The sequence below is a fragment of the Cetorhinus maximus genome, chromosome 4 (assembly GCF_964194155.1).
Source record: "Cetorhinus maximus chromosome 4, sCetMax3.hap1.1, whole genome shotgun sequence".
Taxonomy (NCBI): Eukaryota; Metazoa; Chordata; class Chondrichthyes; order Lamniformes; family Cetorhinidae; genus Cetorhinus; species Cetorhinus maximus.
This window is the reverse complement of record NC_135882.1, coordinates 21,007,480-21,027,529: the sequence shown is the minus strand read 5'-3', so window position 1 is coordinate 21,027,529 and position 20,050 is coordinate 21,007,480. Positions and strand designations below refer to the sequence as shown.

At 45.0% G+C, this 20,050-nt stretch overlaps 1 protein-coding gene across 5 annotated transcripts in view; it reads left to right on the top strand.

Annotated features, from left to right (window-relative positions):
• The window catches only part of LOC144679535 (sperm-associated antigen 1-like), a 503,898-nt gene that overhangs the window by 41,800 nt on the left and 442,048 nt on the right, over positions 1–20,050 (top strand). For all 5 annotated transcript variants that reach the window (XR_013576361.1, XR_013576360.1, XR_013576363.1 and 2 more), the window contains exons 11-12: positions 9,241–9,714; positions 12,284–12,383. Coding sequence is in view for 1 of the 5 variants with exons in the window: in XM_078540025.1 (XP_078396151.1) it covers positions 9,241–9,714; positions 12,284–12,383 (574 nt within the window). In the remaining 4 variants the exon portion in view is untranslated. The remainder of the gene's footprint in view (positions 1–9,240; positions 9,715–12,283; positions 12,384–20,050) is intronic.

Here is a 20,050-nt window from a genome sequence, read left to right as displayed (position 1 = left end):
ATCTGCCATCCTTACCTGGTCTGGCCTACATGTGACTCCAGGCCCAAGGCAATGTTTGACTCTTAAATACCCTCTGAAATGGCCTAACAAGCCACTCAGTTGTATCAAACTGCTACAAAGTCTAAAAGGAATGATACAGGCATCGACCTTGGCACCAGAAACGACAACAGCAAACCCACCCCGATTGACCCTGCAAAGTCCTCCTTACTAACCCCTGTGGGCTTGCAACAAAATTGAGAGAGTTGTCGAGCAACAGCCTGACTTAGTCATACTCACCAAATCTCACCTGACAATGTCCCAGACATGACAATCACCATCCCTGGGTACATGTCCTGTCCTACTGGACAGACTTACCAGAGGTGGTGGCACAGTGCTGTACTGGAGGGAGTTGTCCTGGGAGTCCTCAACATTGACTCTGGACCTGAGGAAGTCTTGGCATCAAGTCAAAAGTGGGCAAGGAAACCTCCTGCTGATTACCACTTACTGCACCACCACTGCGCCCACACCCACCCCCCGCCACCCTCAGCTGATGAATCAGTACTCCTCATGTCGAACACCAACTGTGAGAGGCACTGAAGTTGGCAAGGGCACAGAATGTACTCTGGGTGGGGGACTTCAATGCCCATCACCAAGAGTGGCTCAGTAGCACCACTCCTGACCAAGCGGCCAAATCCTAAAGGATGTAGTTGCAAGATTGGGTCTGAGGCCAGTGATAAGGCAACCAGCAAGAAGGAAAAAGCTGCTTGACCTTGTCCTTACCCATCTACCTATCGGAGGCAGTATTGATAGGAATGACCACTGCACTGTCCTAGTAGAGATGAAGTCCTGTCTTCATATTCAGGATATTCTCCATCGTGTTTTTTGGTATGACCATGTTGCTAAATGGGATAGATTTCAAACAAACCTAGCAACTGGGCATCCATGAGGCACTGTGGGCCATCAGCAGCAGTAGAGTTATGGACAACCGCAATCTGTAACCTCATGGCCCAGCATATCCCCCACACTCCCATTGCCATCAAGCTGATGGATCAACCCTGGTTCAATGAAGAGTGCAGGAGGGCATGCCAGGAGCAGCACCAGGCATACCTAAAAATGAGGTGTCAACCTGGTGAAGCTATAACACAAGATTACTTGTATGCCAAACAGCAGAAGCAGCATGCAATAGACAGCTAAGTAATTCCATAGCCAATGGATCAGATCTAAGTTCTGAAGTCCCGCCACATACAGCCGTGAATGGTGGTGGACAATTAAGCAACTAACTGGAGGAGGAGGCTCCACAAATATTCCCATCATCAATGATGGGGGAGCTAAGCACAAAAGATAATGTGGAACTGTCTTCAGCCAGAAGGGCTGAGTAGATGATCCATCTCGGCCTCCCCCTTAGGTCCTTAGCATCACAGATGCCAGCCTTCAGCCAATTCGGATTCAATCCATGTGATATCAAGATACGGCTAAAGACACTGGATACTGCAAAGGCTATGAGCCCTGTCAACATTCTGGCAACAGTACTGAAGACTTGTGCCCCAGAACTAGCCGTGCCTGTAGCCAGGCTGTTCCAGTACAGTTACAACACTGGCATTTACCCAGCAATGTGGAAAATTGCCAACTAAAATCAGGACAAATCCAACCCACCCGATTACCGCCTCATCAGTCTACTCTTGATCATCAGCAAAGTGATGGAAGGAGTCATTGTCAGTGCTATGAAGTGACACTTGCTCAGCAATAACCTGCTCACTGACACTCATTTTGGGTACCACCCAGGTCACTCAGCTTCTGTCCTCATTGCAGCTTTGCTCCAAATATGGAAGTGAGAGTGACTGCCCTTGACAACAAGGCAGCATTTGACTGAGTGTGGCATCAAGGAGCCCTGGCCAAAATGGAAGTCGATGGGAATCAAGGGCAAAGCTCTCCAATGATTGGAGTCATACCTAGTACAAAGGAAGATGGTTGTAGTTGTTGGAGGTCAATCATCTCAGTCCTGGGACATTGCTGCAGGAGTTCCTCAGGGTATTGTCCTAGGCCCAACCGTTTTCAACCATTTGCTTCATCAATGCCTATTGCTCCATCATAAAATCAGAAGTAGGGAAGTTTGCTGATGATTGTACAATGTTCACCATTTGCAACTCCTCAGATACTGAGATAAAAGCAAAAAACTGCGGATGCTGGAAATCCAAAACAAAAATGAAAATACCTGGAAAAACTCAGCAGGTCTGACAGCATCTGCGGAGAGGAACACAGTTAACGTTTCGAGTCCGTGTAACTCTTCAACAGAGCTAAGGAAAAATAGAGAAGAGGCGAAATATAAGCTAGTTTAAAGGGGGGGTGGGACAAGTAGAGCTGGATAGAGGGCCAGTGATAGTGGAGATAACCAAAAGATGTCATAGACAAAAGGACAAAGAGGTGTTGAAGGTGGTGATATTATCTAAGGAATGTGCTAATAGGTGACATTAAGGGTAGAAAGCAGGACAAGCAAGGTACAGATAGCCCTAGTGGGGGTGGGGTGGGGTGAAGGGATCGAAATAGGCTAAAAGGTAGAGATAAAACAATGGATGGAAATACATTTAAAAATAATGGAAATAGGTGGGAAAAGAAAAATCTATATAAATTATTGGAAAAAAGGGGGATCGGAAAGGGGGTGGGGACGGAGGAGAGAGTTCATGATCTAAAATTGTTGAACTCAATATTCAGTCCAGAAGGCTGTAAAGTGCCTAGTCGGAAGATGAGGTGCTGTTCCTCCAGTTTGCGTTGAGCTTCACTGGAACATTGCGGCAGGCCAAAGGACGGACATGTGGGCATGAGAGCAGGGTGGTGTGTTGAAATGGCAGCGACAGGGAGGTCTGAGTCATGCTTCTGGACAGACCGAAGGTGTTCCGCAAAGCGGTCACCCGGTCTGCGTTTGGTCTCTCCATTGTAGAGGAAACAGTATTGGGAGTAGCGAATGCAGTAGACTAAATTGAGGGAAGTGCAAAGTGAAATGAAGCAGTCACTGCCCATGTGCAGCAAGACCTGGACAATATTCAGATTTTGGCTGATAAGTGGCAAGTAACATTTGCGTCATGCATGTGCCAGGCAATGACCATCTCCAACAAGAGAGAATCTAACCATCTCCCCTTGACATTCAATGGCATTACTATCACTGAATCCCACATTATCAACATCCTGGGAGTTACCATTAACCAGAAACTGAACTGGACCAGCCATATAGATATTGTGTCTACAAGAGCAGGTCAGAGGCTGGGGATTCTGCAGCGAGTCTTATGATGACCATGAAACCATTGCCGATTGTTGTAAAAACCCATCTGGTTCACAAATGCCCTTTTAGGGAAGGAAATCAGCTGTCCGTACCTGGCTTGGCCTACATGTGACTCCAGACCCACAGCAATGTGGTTGACTCTTAAAATGCCCTTTGAACAAGGGCAGTTAGGGATGGGCTATAAATGCTGGCCTAGTGAGCGACACCCACATCCCATGAATGAGTGAAAAAAAGGGATGGGTAATAAATGTTGGCCTAGCCAGTGGATGCCCACATCCCTTAAGTGAATAAAAAACCCACCACCCTTTGCCCTTCAAGCCAACTCACCCAGTGTCCCCCATGGGCAGACCTTAGGAGTCAAGCTGAGATGAAATAAAATAAATTCTAAATATCTATTACAGACTTTGATGTATTAAAAAAACTTTAATTCATATACATTCAATACATTTAAATTCCCTCAAGTATTTATTCCTTATAAAAAGAAACATTTGTATTCATAACCCCACATTAAAGGCAGTTAATCCTTTGATCATCTCTTTGATCAATCAAACTCTCAATTTACAGCCCCCCCACTGTGATATGATAGGTTGTGGAAAGCGGCAAAGCAATCATAATGCTATAATGATAGTATGTAGGGTTATGTCAACAAATAGCTATTGAAACAGGTAGCGCACTTTTTTTCAACTTGCAGACTCAGGCAGGCTAGTTCTGTCATTTTTTTAAAGTTCAGGCTGTTTAAATAACTTGACAACTCGACAGTTCTACAGATCTTTCTGCTCTTCACAAGCATTTATATCTATTATAAAAATGTGTAACCCTCTCACGGTGGGAGTTGCTCCAGCGAAAATGGGGCTTGTTTGAACTATGCATTGAATTCATATTGTCCTGCTGAGTTCAGACTTCCCTCATCACGGAGTCACGCCCTGTCCTCTTTCCCTTACCATCAAAAGTAGGATCTGTTATAAATGGGAAAAGAACTTTCAGATCCAGGTCCGTTTCCTATTTTTAAATGTCCCTGAGTCACCATGGCTCTGCAAAAATCTAGGCCAAAGACAGAATGAGGCAGTCAGGCACAGAGAGGCAGAAAGAGAACGATAGAGGTTGAGAGAGATGCATACACAGAAACACAGGGAGCGAGGACACAGAGGATAGAAAGCCGGAAATCGGTGATTTACTGTCAGATAACTGACTACCTTGTATCCTTTAAGCACTGAGAGAGAGCAGAGTCGGAAACATTTTCACACACGAGCATGATTCAAATATTTTGTGGAGTTGGGCCTTCTAGGGAGGAAGGGATGAGCAGCACTTGAGCACTAATGAGGGAGTTAAGAGAGGGACAAGTTGAGGGATGGGATGAGGATGGAGATTAACTTTATTACAGGACTGTGTTCTCGTTGACAGTTGGCGAGCTTTGCTACGAAAAATCATTCCGGTTTTGGAATGCATTTTTCAAATGAGATTTCATAGCCCTCTCATGAGATTGGGAAAGGAACTTAATTTTCGCTAATAAATCACAGGTCTTGTGATAAATTTGTGAGTTGGCACGTCAGCGGCATTCTGGACTTGATGGGCTGAATGGCCTCGTTCTGTGCCGTAATAACTCTATGGGCAGAATTTAAAGGCGTGATCGGCGGGCCCAGGATCGACTGGGAAATGGGCCGCCGCCCACAATCGTCCCAAGACTGTAATTTCATACTGGCGGGCCAATTAAGGCCCACCCAGCATGAAACGCGGCTCCCCAGTGGTCGGGAAGGGGCAGGCGGGGATGTGTGCCTATTGGCCGCCGGGTGCAATGGCAACCCGGCGGCTGGTTTTAAAACAGCACAGGCAGCCCCTTGAAGGCTGCCATGAAAGAATGTCTCCGCTGCGTTGTCAATATTCACTTTATGGAGGCGAGTGAGGCTGGACACGACAGGCGGGAGGGCTGGTCAGGTGGGCACTCGGCCCCCCGCTTTTCGGATGAGTGCCTCGTGGTCCTTCTGGAAGAGATGGCTGCCAGGAGATGGGAGGAGGCCACCACACCTCACAAAGAGGGCATGGAAGGAGGTTGCAGTGCTGGTTAGCAGCCATGATGTGGTGTGGCGCACATGGGTGCAGTGCCGTAAGAGGTTCAATGACTGGCACTCAGGAAGGGTGAGTACCATGTTGGCATGGGTCTGTGCAGAAGTATTGAGGTGTGGCCATCCCCCACTGTGGACCTCAGGGGTGTTAGAGTCTGAGTGCCAACTGTCAATGATGCAGGAGCTGGCCAAGCGGGTGAGCCCTGGCTGCTTGGACTGAGTGCCTTGTGGCTTGAGAGCCACGACTCGGATGTGCCCAGTGAGGTGTTCCTCATCTGGGGTTGGCCAGGCTGCAATGACGCTGAGGTAGAGAGTGGACTAGTCAATGCTCCTATCCTTTCAGGAGAAGACAAGCCATGGCACCATGATGCAGATCTTCATTGTCTCACCAGGGTGCCTGGCATGCAGAGTGACAGTGTGATGACTTTAACTAAGGACATGTCCTTGTTTTCCCTTAGAATTGCCAGCTCGCACTCGCTTTCTAGACCCCAAAGGGCCACCCCTGACACCGGAGGACCGCCGGGCTTCATTTGCACCTGCGTCACACCCGCTGTCTGAACCAGGCACCAGCACCTCGGTAGACATTAGATTGGTGGCTAGAATGTCTGTGCATATTGGTGAGGGCACTTCACATTCGCTTGAGATGCAGGCGGAGGCAGAGAGTGTCCAGGGCGCTGGCAGTCAGAGGACTGCTGGGGACCAGGACGATGCTGGGTCAAAGGCAGATGATGAGCCTCTGTAGTCATCCATTAGGCGGCAGATGCTGGACGTCTAGCGGTATGTGCAGGAGGATCTGGCAGAGGTCCATGAAGGTCTGCGTGCCATGGTCTTCGTTGTAGAGGAGCCCATGCGGAGCATCAGCATTGCATTGACCCTCATGGCCGAGGTGCATTGCCTCCTCCATTGAGAGAGTGGCAACTCTACGGAGAGGCAGCTCTACAGACAGAATCAGGGGTTCCTGGAGTTGTGCTTGGACCTGCACGCCCTCACACAGGCAATGACTTCAGTTGGTTAGTGCCAGTGTGGGAGATGGATGAGGCACCCAGTTTCCCAGCTAGGTGCCCATGCATCAATGGTGAGCAGGGAGGTCCAGAACGACCTCACGTAGCTGCACGAGCTGCCTGTCGTCTCTGCGGGCTCCTTTCAGGGCGCTCTGGATGACAGTAGCAGCTCCTCCGCCAGTGACCGTGGCATCTGATGTGGCTGCAATGACAGGGGAGATGCCAGCTGTGGCCCTGGCTGCTCCCTCTCAGGCAGGGCTAGCACAGGCTCCACTGGCCAGAGGATGACCGCCAGGGTCATCAAGGCCAACAAGACAGCAGGGTCAGCGGACCATCTCCAATGCAGGTGCCAGCAACGGGGGGGCACCAAGATGCAGCACTCGGAAACGTAAGTTAAAGGCACCATGAGCGCAAGAGGGACTGTTCACTGGTAATTTTCTGTTCATTTATCTTTGGTTTATATGTCTGCTGGTGTGGATATCAACACCTGTAATGGTAATGTCATTATGCATTCAATGTAGCAATAACATTGAATTTGCTTTGGCTCTGATGACCTGATTATGCTTCACCTTTTATTTCTGGTGCAGGGTACACCAGTATATAATGCTGGACTTGAGTGCCTGGATAATTTATTGCACAGGTATTGAATGGACTTTGGGTGCAAATGAAAGGGTCATTTCAGACATCCAGGATGGAGGCGGCAGCCCTGGCGTGAGGTGGAAGCAGATCTTTGGCAGCCTAGCTGAAGGAGCGTTGGACCAAGGCATCCCTGGTGTCCCTGCCTCCCTGGAGGTTATTGAGGTCTGCCTCCACGAATGCCTTCAGCATTCTCCTCACTGTGCTCCTCTTCTGACTCACTACTGGATTCATCATCTGTGGCTTGTGCAGCTGCCTCAAGATCCTCTTCCTCCAGTGGGTCCCTTCTTGCCAGTGCCAGATTGTGGAGAGCGCAGCATTCAACCACTGTCAGTGACACCCATTCTGGGGAGTAATGTAGTGCACCCCCTGAATGGTCCAGGCATTGGAAGCGCATCTTGAAGATCTATGGTCCCCTCTACCTCCACCCTTGTGGAGGGATGACTCATATATTGTAACGCTGCTCTGCCTCTGTTCTTGGGTGGTGGGGAGGCGTCATAAGCCACCTTTTCAACGGATAGCCCTTGTCACCCAGCAGCCATCCACCCAGTCGGGCTGGAGCACTGAAGAGCCTTGGCACCTGGGAGTGTCTGAGGATGTAAGTGTCATGGGAGCTGCCAGGGTACCTTGCACACACTTGCAAAGTCTGCGTCCAGTGGTCACTCACTATGTGCATGTTCATGGAGTGGAATCTCTTCCTGTTGACAAAGGCACCTGGCTGACCCGCTATGCACCTTGATGGCCACATGTGTGCAGTCGATGGCACCCTGGATGCAGAGGAACCCAGCAATCACCACAAAGTCTCTGGCTCGCTCAGCCTGGCTGGCCTCATCCATACGGTAAAGAATAAATGTCAGTACCTGCATGAACAGAGCTTCATGCAACTGTGGACACAGATCCCCCACTGACCCCTGGAAAGAGCCGGAGGCATAGAAGTTGAGGGCTAGTGTGACCTTCAGAGCCACTGGCATGGGGTGTCCACCCAGACAGTTGGAGCTGATCTCAGGCCCAATCATCTGACAAATGGAGGACGCGGTCTCCTTTGAGAGGCGGAGTCTCCTTCGGCATTGCACCTCGGACGTATCGAGGTAGCTGCAACACCGCCTGTAAACCCTGGCAGCAGGGTAGTGGCGTCTTCTGCAGCCCCTTCCGTCTTGGACCTCCTGCTGGCCCTGTGCCTCTTGGGCCTGTGCCCCTCCTCCCACAGTTCCGTCCCCTGGAAGCTGCATTGGGATACCTGGCCTCCCCTCCCTTCTGCCCCTCTCTTTCTCCTTAGTGGAGGTGCCACCAGCAGAGACCACAATCCCCATTACCAGGGTAATGGAAGGCTGTCTGATACCTGGAAGGGTCCACACGGTCTGAATCCTCAGGGGGCCTTTGAGACACCAATAAGTCCTGAAATGAAGCCTGGAAATGCTAAGAATGAGGCCCCGAACAGAGATGAAGCTGCTAAGTACCAATAAGCAGCCAGCAGCAAACTATCCTCAAAACTCCTCACTACTCACACTGGCAGTGCTGCTGACCTTTTTTATCCTGCCCTTGAATGAGGTTTAGCAATTTGTCGGCCGCCCACCTGCCCGTTTTGCCTGTGCAACAAGCGCGAAATCACATGGGCAATGTAAAATCTAACTTAATTGCTTTTTTGATGGCCTTAACTGGCCACATAATTGATGGCGGGCACGGTTCCGACTCCACGCGTCCGCTGACCAAAATATTGCGCGAGTGCGTGATGACATCGGGACGCTCACCCAATGTCATCAGGTGCTATTTTATGCTCGAGCGGGTTGGGTACGCCTCTGCCCACTCAGTGAAATGTTCTGTCTTATGATTCTAAATTGAAATTTTTTTTTTTTTGCAGATGTTATAGAGAAGAGAGAGCTTTTTAGTAACCAAAAGGGTTAATGATACTAAATAATGTACAGGCCAAAGATCTTGCAGAGGTTGCTAAATCACTTTACTCTTCTTAGGGTTAACTTGAAGCTTTTTTTCTAATATGTTCAGTTGACTCACTATTTGTAAATCAAATTGCTCTCTGCTTGTGCTGACAAAGGGGGAAGCACTGCTTTACTATTTAATGAAATACGACTCTATTCATTACCTCCTGTCACAGATTAACTGATTGCAAATGCTGCTGAAGTTTTCGTAGTTCTGCTCTTGTTTTCATTATGGAATGTTATGTGGTTGCCACACTAAGCTTTTAATGTAATTTCCTTATCCCCCCCACTTCTTAGACTGCAGTAGTTCTTTCCACTGATGCAATTTAGCCTGTAATATGTGGACTTCCTTACAGATTCTAGTAAGCCGGTGGGTGGAAGGAGATCAAAAGGAAAGACTGTAATGGGGAATGCACAGAAAAAGTGTTCACAAAAACGAGAAAGTCAGACTAATGAAAAGAACCGGAATAAAGGGAAGGATACTGGCAGTGCTGCAGCACGGAAAAACACTGAGAAAGACAGTGACGGTAATTCAATATCACTGAAGGAAACTGAACCAAGTAAATGTGGGCGTGAAACCAAAGGTGAAAATGTCAAGAATGTTACAATTCCCGTGGCAAGTAAAAGTCAAGATCCCCCGAGAATTGACTCCAGTCAGATGTTTCCACCTGGGTCAAGTTCAGAGACAGAGAAAGGAAAGAACAACACATGGGCCCTGCCTCCTGCTGTGGCAAAGCTTAAGAGTGAAGGAAATGAACTGTTCAAGAATGGACAGTTTGGAGATGCAGAGATCAAATACACAAAAGCCATTACTGAGTTCGTTGAATCAGGTAAGGCAGTGGCCTTCTGACACATTGACTACTGTACACTGTATGTATTTACATGTGCATCAACCCTCTGTATGAGAATGTGATACAGGAACTCTGGGGCTAAAATGTCGCCATGTTTATAGTGTTATAAAAACGTTAATCTGTTCTCAAATTCTACTTTATAAATGTGGTGCAAATAGAATAAAGGTGCTATTGAGAGGTATAGTCAATATAGTTACTCTTAAGGCAAATCATAATTCACTTGTAGAAATAGTTATTGTGTCTCATTGCTAACCATGACATGTCCTTTGTAAACTATGGAAAAAGCAGCACATCGGCTGCAAAGTACAGTGAAATCAAATTGCTGTAAAACACATGTGACAGTAGGGGCTTTTGTTCCAGGTGTTTAGATGTACAAATAGGTATGTAGTGCAACAAATCAGTTTTAAAAGACACAAAATCAATTAAAATCTGAAAAGTATGGTCCCAAGTATAATCTCTGGTCTGTAATGAGTTAGTTGCTCTCAGGTAGGGCACGGATTGACCACAGCATCTCTGGGTTAAAAAGTCGAAGTAAGCAAGCAATATCTGCAGCTCTTGCTCCTAATCACCAACCAATCAGTGACCACTTTGTTGAAAAGTCTGTGTACCTGAATGTAATATCAAGGTAGGACACCCTGCATGGTAGAACAACAAACACTCATTATTAAGAATGGACACTTGGTTGGGGATGGTGGGTGGGAACAGGGCAGCCAATAGTAATGGAACCATGAATCACAGCTTCAAAGAAAAGAGGAGAGAAATTGTCGGTGGGGAGGGAGTGGAGAAGTTGATAGCATGCTTGTTCAAACTGCAAATGACATGTTTGTGCAAGAGAATTACAAATCTATATTGAACATAGCCAGCTCATTGGTTTACTAATCTGCTATGTCATGCATTGTCAACAAGATTTCACCTACCCCGTCACCCCCCCCACAACACACCACCTACAATGAATTTCTGAGATCAGCTGAAAAGTCTAAAGTTTAACAATGAGTAGAATGGAGGGAACATTAGAAGGGGAGTTACTTTTTGGCACACTGGTAATGCCTGTCACACCTAATGGTTCTGCAGTAGTGTTGAAAGGGGGATAGGAAATAGATTGCCTATTACCTTTCTCAAAGGTGCAAGGGACATCTAAAGAACAGGATGAGATAACTTTAAATATAATATTTTAGTTTATTTTCTCTCCCTCTCATATTGTTTTGGTAAACCATGGACTGAGTGATCGTGAATTGCCTTTCCCTACCACATCATCCCCCAAGTGACTCAATTCCTAAATATACTATTACAATCTCCATAGAGATCTTTAAAAAGAAATTCGAACTCCCAGATAATAGCTGAAAGAATGACACGTCGTGATTTCACGTTCTAAAACTTTTACTGTAATAAATGACTAAAAACATTATTGACTAAACACTATTTTCTTTTCATAGGCAACTTATACTTCAAACTATAGAGAGAAACATTCCCCTTTTATTCTTATCACACATCGCACTCTCCGTGGAATTACAGTCAGCTTCTAATGCATACCCATATCCCTGTTTTGCTGATAAGTAACTTTGAATGACCATCTCCAGGCACTTTTCTCAGTTTTTGTAGAGTTCCTTAAATCCACCATAAGCGGTAAAGCCTATTCTGATGATTCGTCTTCCCCCGGCCATGCCAGAACAAATGTCCCGGAATCCGTAGAAAGCTGCATGATGCGTCTCTTCGACCAGAGACTGTCTCCCTCACACATCCGACTGGCAGCTTGCAAAGCCAAGCAGCCTCTTCTCTCTGCTGATCTCAAACAACCTCTACTGTCTGCGGATATTCATTGATTTGTGGGGAAGCCTGTAACCTAATCTCAAAAATGGTTTCCTCTACCCTCTTCCCCATGGCAATGTGAAACATATTAACCTTGCATTAAGGTAGAAATGCTAATTAGCTATTTTTAACCACAACTCCCCTTTCATCTTAAAAGTTAATGGATTGTTCATTCCCGGCTGTTTATCATTTGATACCTGTAACACCCTTTTGGGATTTTGGGAGATTCAGAGGCTACTCATTGCAAACTCAGAGACTGTTGACATTTTTCCCAATTGTAAATGCTTGCACCTTCTCAGTAAAACAATATAAGCCTTCCTTTGATCTCTAACAATCAAACCACCCAGGCTTACTGTCAGGCAGATGGCAGAACAGGTCACATGATACCTTCCTTTACCCTAAATTTAAATCTACAGTCCCAAACTAAAAATTCTTAAGCCTCATAATTGTAACAACTGCCATACAAACCAAGGATGTCCCAGGTTCAATCTCGTGTCAATGTTGTGCCACACTACAGTGAGTGCTATAGATGACGTCTAGCAGGATCCCAACTCCCATTCCCCTACCAGTTGTCTTCTGCTGAAAGTTCACAGATTAGAAATTGGGAGAGAGCAGACTCATGTAAAATGGCTCTCACTGTGAAATAGCTTACTGACATGCACATGGAATCATACCCCAACAAACCTTCAAGAAGAAGTAAGATAATAAATAAATGCTGTTTCATGTTACTTTTTCTTAAAAGGGGTGGACTGCCCAGCGGAACTGAGCGTCTTGCACTCAAATCGAGCAGCATGCTACCTGAAGGATGGAAATTGCACTGAGTGCATTAAGGATTGTACTAGGTGAGCATAATGTTGTTTATGGTGACTTTTGTCATGGATTGAATCATGTTTTCAACTTAGTATAGTAATGTGCCAGATGTAAAAATTACATGGCACATTATGTTGGTGTACTCCAGCAAAATGATGGTTTTCAGGGATTAGGTTCATTCATAGGGGTAAATTATATTTAATTTTAAAATGAATGGACAGGAAATCTTACAGACTGTACTTTATGTGCAGTGAGCTCCATACACAAGTTTCCCATATGTGCTCGCCTTGCACAAAGCTCTGCAATGGAAGCAGTAGCTTGTAAAATTGAAAAATAATTTGTCCCCAGAGCCAGCAGCATCAACAGTGTGACTCACCGGGAGTAGTTCACCTTTCTGCATTTTTATTCGGTGAGTTATGCATAGCATGACAAGTGGAAATTTAAAGTAGTGTTGAAACTGTTTAAACTTGGATAAATGTTTCTTAAGTTAGAGGCTCAATGAAGCAGTGATTTAGCTCAGCATTGCCCAATAAAAATTTCAGACAACCCAAAATGCAGCTACAACATTATTTCGGCCATGTGCACTAAATTTAATAGATAACGCCTTGCAGACAATACAGGTAAATGTACTTTGCATGTATATCTTTTTAACAAACATCTATCACTATTCAATAATTAATTTAATAGTCTTTCAATTGCTCTAAAGTTTGGAACTCTGCCAGTAATTTATCAGACAAATCATATTTTAGTATGATGGTTGAGAATGTTGACTTAAACACCTGTTACCCATCCAGAACATGGTTAGATCCTGCTTGCCCTTTGCCCTAAAGGGCCCTATTGGAGCTGCTTGTTACTGGTTGGGGTTTCTTCTGCTGACTTGGAGAGGTTATTCCAATTTATTGAGCTGATCACAATGACAGCTTCCGTATTCATAACAATGTTACTGCTGTTTATATGCTGCTGAGTCAGGCGTTTTGTCCATTACATGCCATTTTAACAGATAACCAATAAGCTCTAACCACAGAACTAAAGCACACATAATGATCAAAAACACCCTCATATAAGCCTGCCTTCTTTCAATAAAAAAAGGGAGAGAATTTTGGATGTGCATGAGCTATTAATTTTCCAAAGCTTGCCAGCTTTGTTGACACGATCTGAGAATTTGAAGTAGAAAATGTTGCATCTTTATCCATAAAGCAAGAAGGAATTGCAGAATCAAACTGTTTGAGACTGAATCTGATTTTTGGCAATATTGTCGTATTTCACACCGAGCTGAGTTTCTGACCACATGTCCACTCCAACACCAAGATCAGCTACTTTGACCTCCATAACATTGTTCAATTTCACCTCTGCCTCAATTCATCTGCTGCTGAAACCTTCACCCATTTCTTTATTATCTCTATATTACCTCTAGACTGTCCTGGCCAGCCTTCATTTTTAAAAAAAATTATTCATTCATGGGACGTGGGCGTCACTAGCTAGGCCAGCATTTATTTCCCATCCCTCATTGCTCTTGAGAAGGTGGTGGTGAGCTGCCTTCTTGAAGTGCTGCAGTCCATGTGGTGTAGGTACACCCACAGTGCTGTTAGGAAGGGAGTTCCAGAATTTTGACCCACCAACAGTGAAGGAACGGTGATATATTTCCAAGACCGGATTGCGAGTGGCTTGGAGGGGAACTTCCAGGTGGTGGTATTCCCATGTGTCTGCTGCCCTTGTCCTTCTAGATGGTGGTGGTCGTGGGTTTGGAATGTGCTGTCTAAGGAGCCTTGGTGTGTTTCTGCAGTGCATCTTGTAGATGGTACACACTACTGCCACTGTGCATCAGTGGTGGAGGGAGTGAATGTTTGTGGAAGAGGTGCCAATCAAGCAGCTGTTTTGTTCTGGATGGGGTCAAGCTTCTTGAGCGTTGTTGGAGCTGCACCCACCCAGGCAAGTGGAGAGTATTCCATCACACTCCTCACTTGTGCCTTGTAGATGGTGAACAGGCTTTTGGGGAATCAGGAGTTAAGTTACCCACCGCAGGATTCCCAGCCTCTGACCTGCTCTTGTAGCCACAGTATTTATATGATTAGTCCAGTTTAGTTTTTGGTTAATGGTAGCCCCCAGGATGTTGATTTTGGGGGATTCAGCAATGGCAATGCCATTGAATGTCAAGGGCTGATGGCTAGATTATCTCTTGTTGGAGATGGTCACTGCCTGGCACTTGCGAGGCACGAACGTAACTTGTCACTTGTCAGCCCAAGCCTGGATATTGTCCAGGTCCTGCTGCATTTGGACATGGACTGCTTCAGTGTCTGAGGAGTCACGAATGGTGCCGTACATTATGCAATCATCAGTGAACGTCCTACTTCTAACCTTATGATGGAAGGAAGGTCATTGATGAAGGAGCTGAAGATGGTTGGGCCTATGACATAAATCAAGTAACTAATACGTTAATGAGTTTAATGCCACTAGTGGGAACATTTCAGGAATCCATCGTCAGCAACAGAGAAAGTGAGCACTTGGTAAAGTTTAAGATCATGAGAGGCAGCATGATTTTTTGAAAGGTAGATTATGTCTAACTAACTGTTTGATAGTCATGAAGGCAGTTGATAGATTTGATTTTTCTGCCCCCTTCTTCATAGTTTCTTCAAAACCAAAAATCAGGTCATTTATGTATCTGGTGAATTGCTGATGTTCCTCAGGGGTTGTGCTGTGGAACCAGAAATTCACCATATACATAAATGACCTTTTATTTTGGTTTTTCAGGGAATATGAAGAAAGGGACAGAAAATTTTAGAAGAAGATAGATAAATTTGGCAAGTTGACTAAATGCTGATAGGTGTAGTTTACTTTGGACATAAGAATCACAGATGGGAATCCAAATTAAAGGGGGAATCGCTGGGAATAATGAACAAAAGTACCTAGGATCTAGATACATTTTGTTAAAAGCCAGCTTGTCACCTCCAGACTTGCCTATTCTAATGCTTGACTTGCTACTGTCCCATCTTCCATCCTTCATGAACCTCAACTTATATAATATTCTTCCTACTGTCCTATTTGTCCATCCCCTCTTATAGTTGACTTACACTGTCTCACTGCCTCCCAACACATTGGCCATGAAATTGAGTCACACAGCACTGTTTTTCAGGTGCTGCACAACCTACTTAGGCTCCAAAATAGGAAGTAGAAAGAGTGTGTGCACTTCTGAGTGGAAGTGGATCAGCTGTGAAATTGGATAAAAATAAACAAGAGGTGTCCTTCACCCATTCCTGAAGCAAGAGTTAGGACTTTTGCATATGCAAATAGGACACCTAATGCCTGCTTGCGGTCGCATCCATTTTGTGAAGTAAAAGAACTATGACTTGTGTTACAATGGCTTACCTACACATGGATTTTTGAGGCTGCAGCACCCATAGAAATGGAGAAGATTCCTGGGAAAGCTGCTCCCCAAGTCTCCCAATCTTATTTGAAGGCCCTGCTGTGGAATCTCGAGCTGTATTGAGGTGAGCTCTCCCTAGGGCAGAGGGAAGAGGACAATCGCTCCAGCCAAGCAGATGTGGAGGGAAGTGGACGAGGAAGTGAATAGAGAGTGTGATTGCTCTAGTCCAAAGACAATGCACCAAGAGGATTTGGGATCTCAGGAGGGCCTAAGCCTTCTGAGACACTGGTGGGGGGGGGGGTCCTGCCTCTTTCTAGCTGGATCTCAAAGTCTATTCCCTCCCAGTAGAGGGACATGCGGCTGAGGAGAAGGCAGATAATGCTGCTGCTTGTGTTGATGCTGATGGTTTTGCTTCTGCTCTTCAACACAGCTGACAGCAGCTTATGTAGCTAGGCCTTGCATCTCTAATGAGGAGGAAGAGCAGAAGCAGAGATGCAAGGCCCAGCTACATAAGCTGCTATCACCTGTGGTGAAGGCGAGCAGCAGGGAAGTGCAGCTGAAGGTGAGTGAAATGCTAGACAGGTGAAATGCCTTCCAAAAAGTTGACAATCACCTGTTAAGTAGCAATAGCAGTCTCTAAGAGAAGTGCTTTGAACAGCAGCCTCTCACCTGGCCATGCTTAGAACTCTTCAGTTTCACTGGTGAAAACCTTCCCAGCTTGTCAGTTTCACTGAAGAAGCTTTTCCTGCTCTGCACTCACCTTGCTGACCCTAGCAAGTTGCTCGGAGATCCAGAATTGAGTGTTAAAATGGTTCTTAAATTGGCTTGTTAACCACCTTAATTACTTCACACAAATCCAAGGGTGTTCCCCACTTGCCTTAAATCCCACCCCCACCCCCACCTGCAGAAACCATGAAGAGGGCAGGATGATGTTGGAATCCTGACCTGGCACCAATTTTGGAAGAATTAGCTCCCTGCACACACACGTCTGCCTTCCCTTGTTGAGGTGTCAGCTGTGGCTCAGTTCATAGCACCCTCACCTTTGAATCAGAGGGTTGTGGGTTCATGTCCCACTCCTGGAAAACCAAGAACTGTGATTGTACTCGAAAGAAGTTGCAATCTGTGACTGTTGGTAACTCGAAAGAGTTTCCCTTGTTGAGGTGTCAGCTGTGGCTCAGTTTATAGCACCCTCGCCTTTGAATCAGAGGGTTGTGGGTTCGTGTCCCACTCCCGGAAACCAAGAACTGTGATTGTACTCGAAAGAGTTGCAATCTGTGACTGTTGATAACTCGAAAGAGTTTCCCTTGTTGAGGTGTCAGCTGTGGCTCAGTTCATAGCACCCTCGCCTTTGAATCAGAGGGTTGTGGGTTCATGTCCCACTCCTGGAAAACCAAGAACTGTGATTGTACTCGAAAGAAGTTGCAATCTGTGACTGTTGGTAACTCGAAAAGAGTTTCCCTTGTTACCACCTCCCCCACCCCACCCCTCAATGTCTTTGACCAGGTTTTTGGATAACCCTCCTAAACTTTCCCTTAGTCTCTTGGCTTCCCTTTTCCTATTTATGAATTGCCTTGGGCTGTTTCTTTATGTTAGCAGTGCTATATAAATGCAAGTTCTTACATTAGATGCATGACACTGTTTTTTGTCTTTTCAGATTGCATGGGTAAGTGCAGATACTGCAATATGTTGGTCAAAATATAACTTAAGGTTGTTTTAGATTTGTGGCTACCCATGTTAGTTTCAAATCTTCATAATTCTAACTTAAAACCGATGCTTCAGTACTCGAAAATGAAAGCTATGCTGCAAGGTCTGCTGCCGTGTAGAATGCATATCTGTGTCCCATGTGTATTATGCACCATGATTTACTGTTTGCAAACAACGGCTTTCTAAAACAAAATGATTTTGAAAGTCTGGCATGGGTTTAAACATAATGTATTACCCAGTGAAGGATTTTCAGGAGACAAAGAAGAAATTATGTTTGTAGTAAGAGGCTGGTACAAAAGCTTATATTTTATATTGGCTTTAATTTCAGAATGTTTGTTTTTGGAGAAGCTTATCACAGTTCACATAGTCTACATAGCCCCAGAAAACATCTTAAGATGTTTTAAATTCAGATTTATTTTAAAAAACAGCTTATGGAAATAATTCGTTTCAAAAGAAAAGTAATGAAGTGCAGTGGTTGCTTATGGACAGAATGCTATGGTAGCACACTGCAATGGAGAAAAAAATCTGACTAACACAGCAATTCTTGATCTGCTGCAGCTGCAACATTGGACACTGCACAGGACAGGTTTGCAGTGATCAGTATATTGTGCAGAAAGATACAGTGCAGTAACCTCTTTGGATAGATCTTTCTTATAAAGTGGACTTGAAACTAAAAGCAGTTAGCCTGTTGTTTGGTTTAGTATCACACATCATTATTTTCATGGACCTCAGGAAACAGAGAATAGTGGTGAATGAATATTTCTCAGACTGGAGGAAGGTTTGTAGTGGAGTTCTCCAGGGGTCAGTGTTAGGACCCTTGTTCTTCCTGATGTATATTAATTATCTAGATCTTGATGTACAGGGCATAATTTCAAAATTTGCAGGTGATACGAAACTTGGAAGCATTGTGAACTGTGAAGAAGGTGGCATAGAACTTCAAAAGAACATAGATATAGGGCAAATAAGTGGCAGATGAAGTGTGAAATGATTATTTTAGTAGGAAGAACATGAAGAGACAATATAAAATATAGGGTACAATTCTAAAGGGGGTGCAGGAGGGAAAGACCCTGGGTGTATATATGTGTAAGTCAATGAAGGTGTCAGGACAGTTGAGAGAGTGATTAATAAAGTATACAGCATCCTAGGCTTTATTAATACGGGTATAGGGTACAAGAGCAAAGAAGTTATGTTAAACTTGTATAGAACATTGGTTCAGCCTCAACAGGAGTATTACATCCAATTCTGAGCACCACCATGAAGGCACGAGAGAGAGCAGAAAAGATTCGCAAGAATGGTTGCAGGGATGAGGAGCTTCAATTACATGGATAAATTGTAGAAGTTGAGACTGTTTCCTTGGAAAAGAGAGGGCTGAGAGGAGACTTGATAGAGGTATTCAAACTCATGAGGGCTCTGGACAGAGTAGATAGGGAGAAACTCCTCATTGGTGGAAGGATCGAGAACAAGAGGACACAGATTTAAAGTACTTGGCAAAAGAAACAATGGGGATATGAGGATAAACTTTTTCATGCAGCAAGTGGTTAAGATCTGGAATGCATTGCCTGATAGTGTGGTGGAGGCAGGTTCAATTGAGGCATTCAAGAGGGAATTGGATTAATATCTGAAAAGGAAGAACGTGCAGGATTACGGGGAGAAGGCAGGGAATGGCACTAGGCGAATTGCTCATTTGGAGAGCCAGAGCCTAATGGCCTCCTTCATTGCTGTAACAATTCTGTGAATGAAACTGTGACCTCAGACCTCTGTATATTCCTCCAGCCAACCACTTGTCTTCAGGTGATGCCAGGAGGGAAAGTTGGCTGGGAGCTCTACTGCCAAATCTCAGAAATGTTCCCCTTTCCCCCCCTCTCTCTCCACTGGTAAGGTCTTGACTGTTGGCTCTGTGAATGCCCTGCCATATTTCAGTGATGCAGGAAGGGCAAGACTTGGTAAATATGCTAATCTTTTTACTGCAGTACCACCAACCCACAAATAGACTGGTACTGGGATAACAGCACACTAACTTTAACACTAGCTCTGCTCTTTTGAGGTGATACAGCAAGTGCCCTCCTGTGGCACCATAGGATTTTCCTTTGTTACAGTGGCAGGACTTCCTCTGTAGAACAGTGCAGCCTCCAACAGCCATCTACCCAGGAGGAAAATTCAGTCCCAGATATCTAAAATTTTTAAGAATGTTGGCCTGGAAACTTTGGAGTGGGGCATTTCATGGTATACCCCATTAGTTAGACATTTTCCCTCAAGCTTCAACTTGAAAGGTTTTTGCCCCATAAATTGCTGGAGTATAAGCTGAAATGGACCTTGGTGAATGACCAGATCAACAGCCATTATCCTTAGCCAGTGAGATTTAAGGATTGAGAAAGAAACACAGGAACAACAAAGAAGGAAATGTGGTAAATTAAGCTGGATGAAATAGTCAAATCGGGTACAAAAAGAGAAATAAAGAGAGGGAAAGTAAAATTTGATTGAGAGAAAAAAAGAGAAAGGTTGAAGTAAGAAAAAAGTTAACATTTTAAAAACCTTTTACAACAATTTGTTATGAGTAGAAATGAGGCTTCGCAATTTAAATTGGTCCCTTTTGGGTCCGGAGAATGGCATTACAGGAACATAATCTCATTAGAA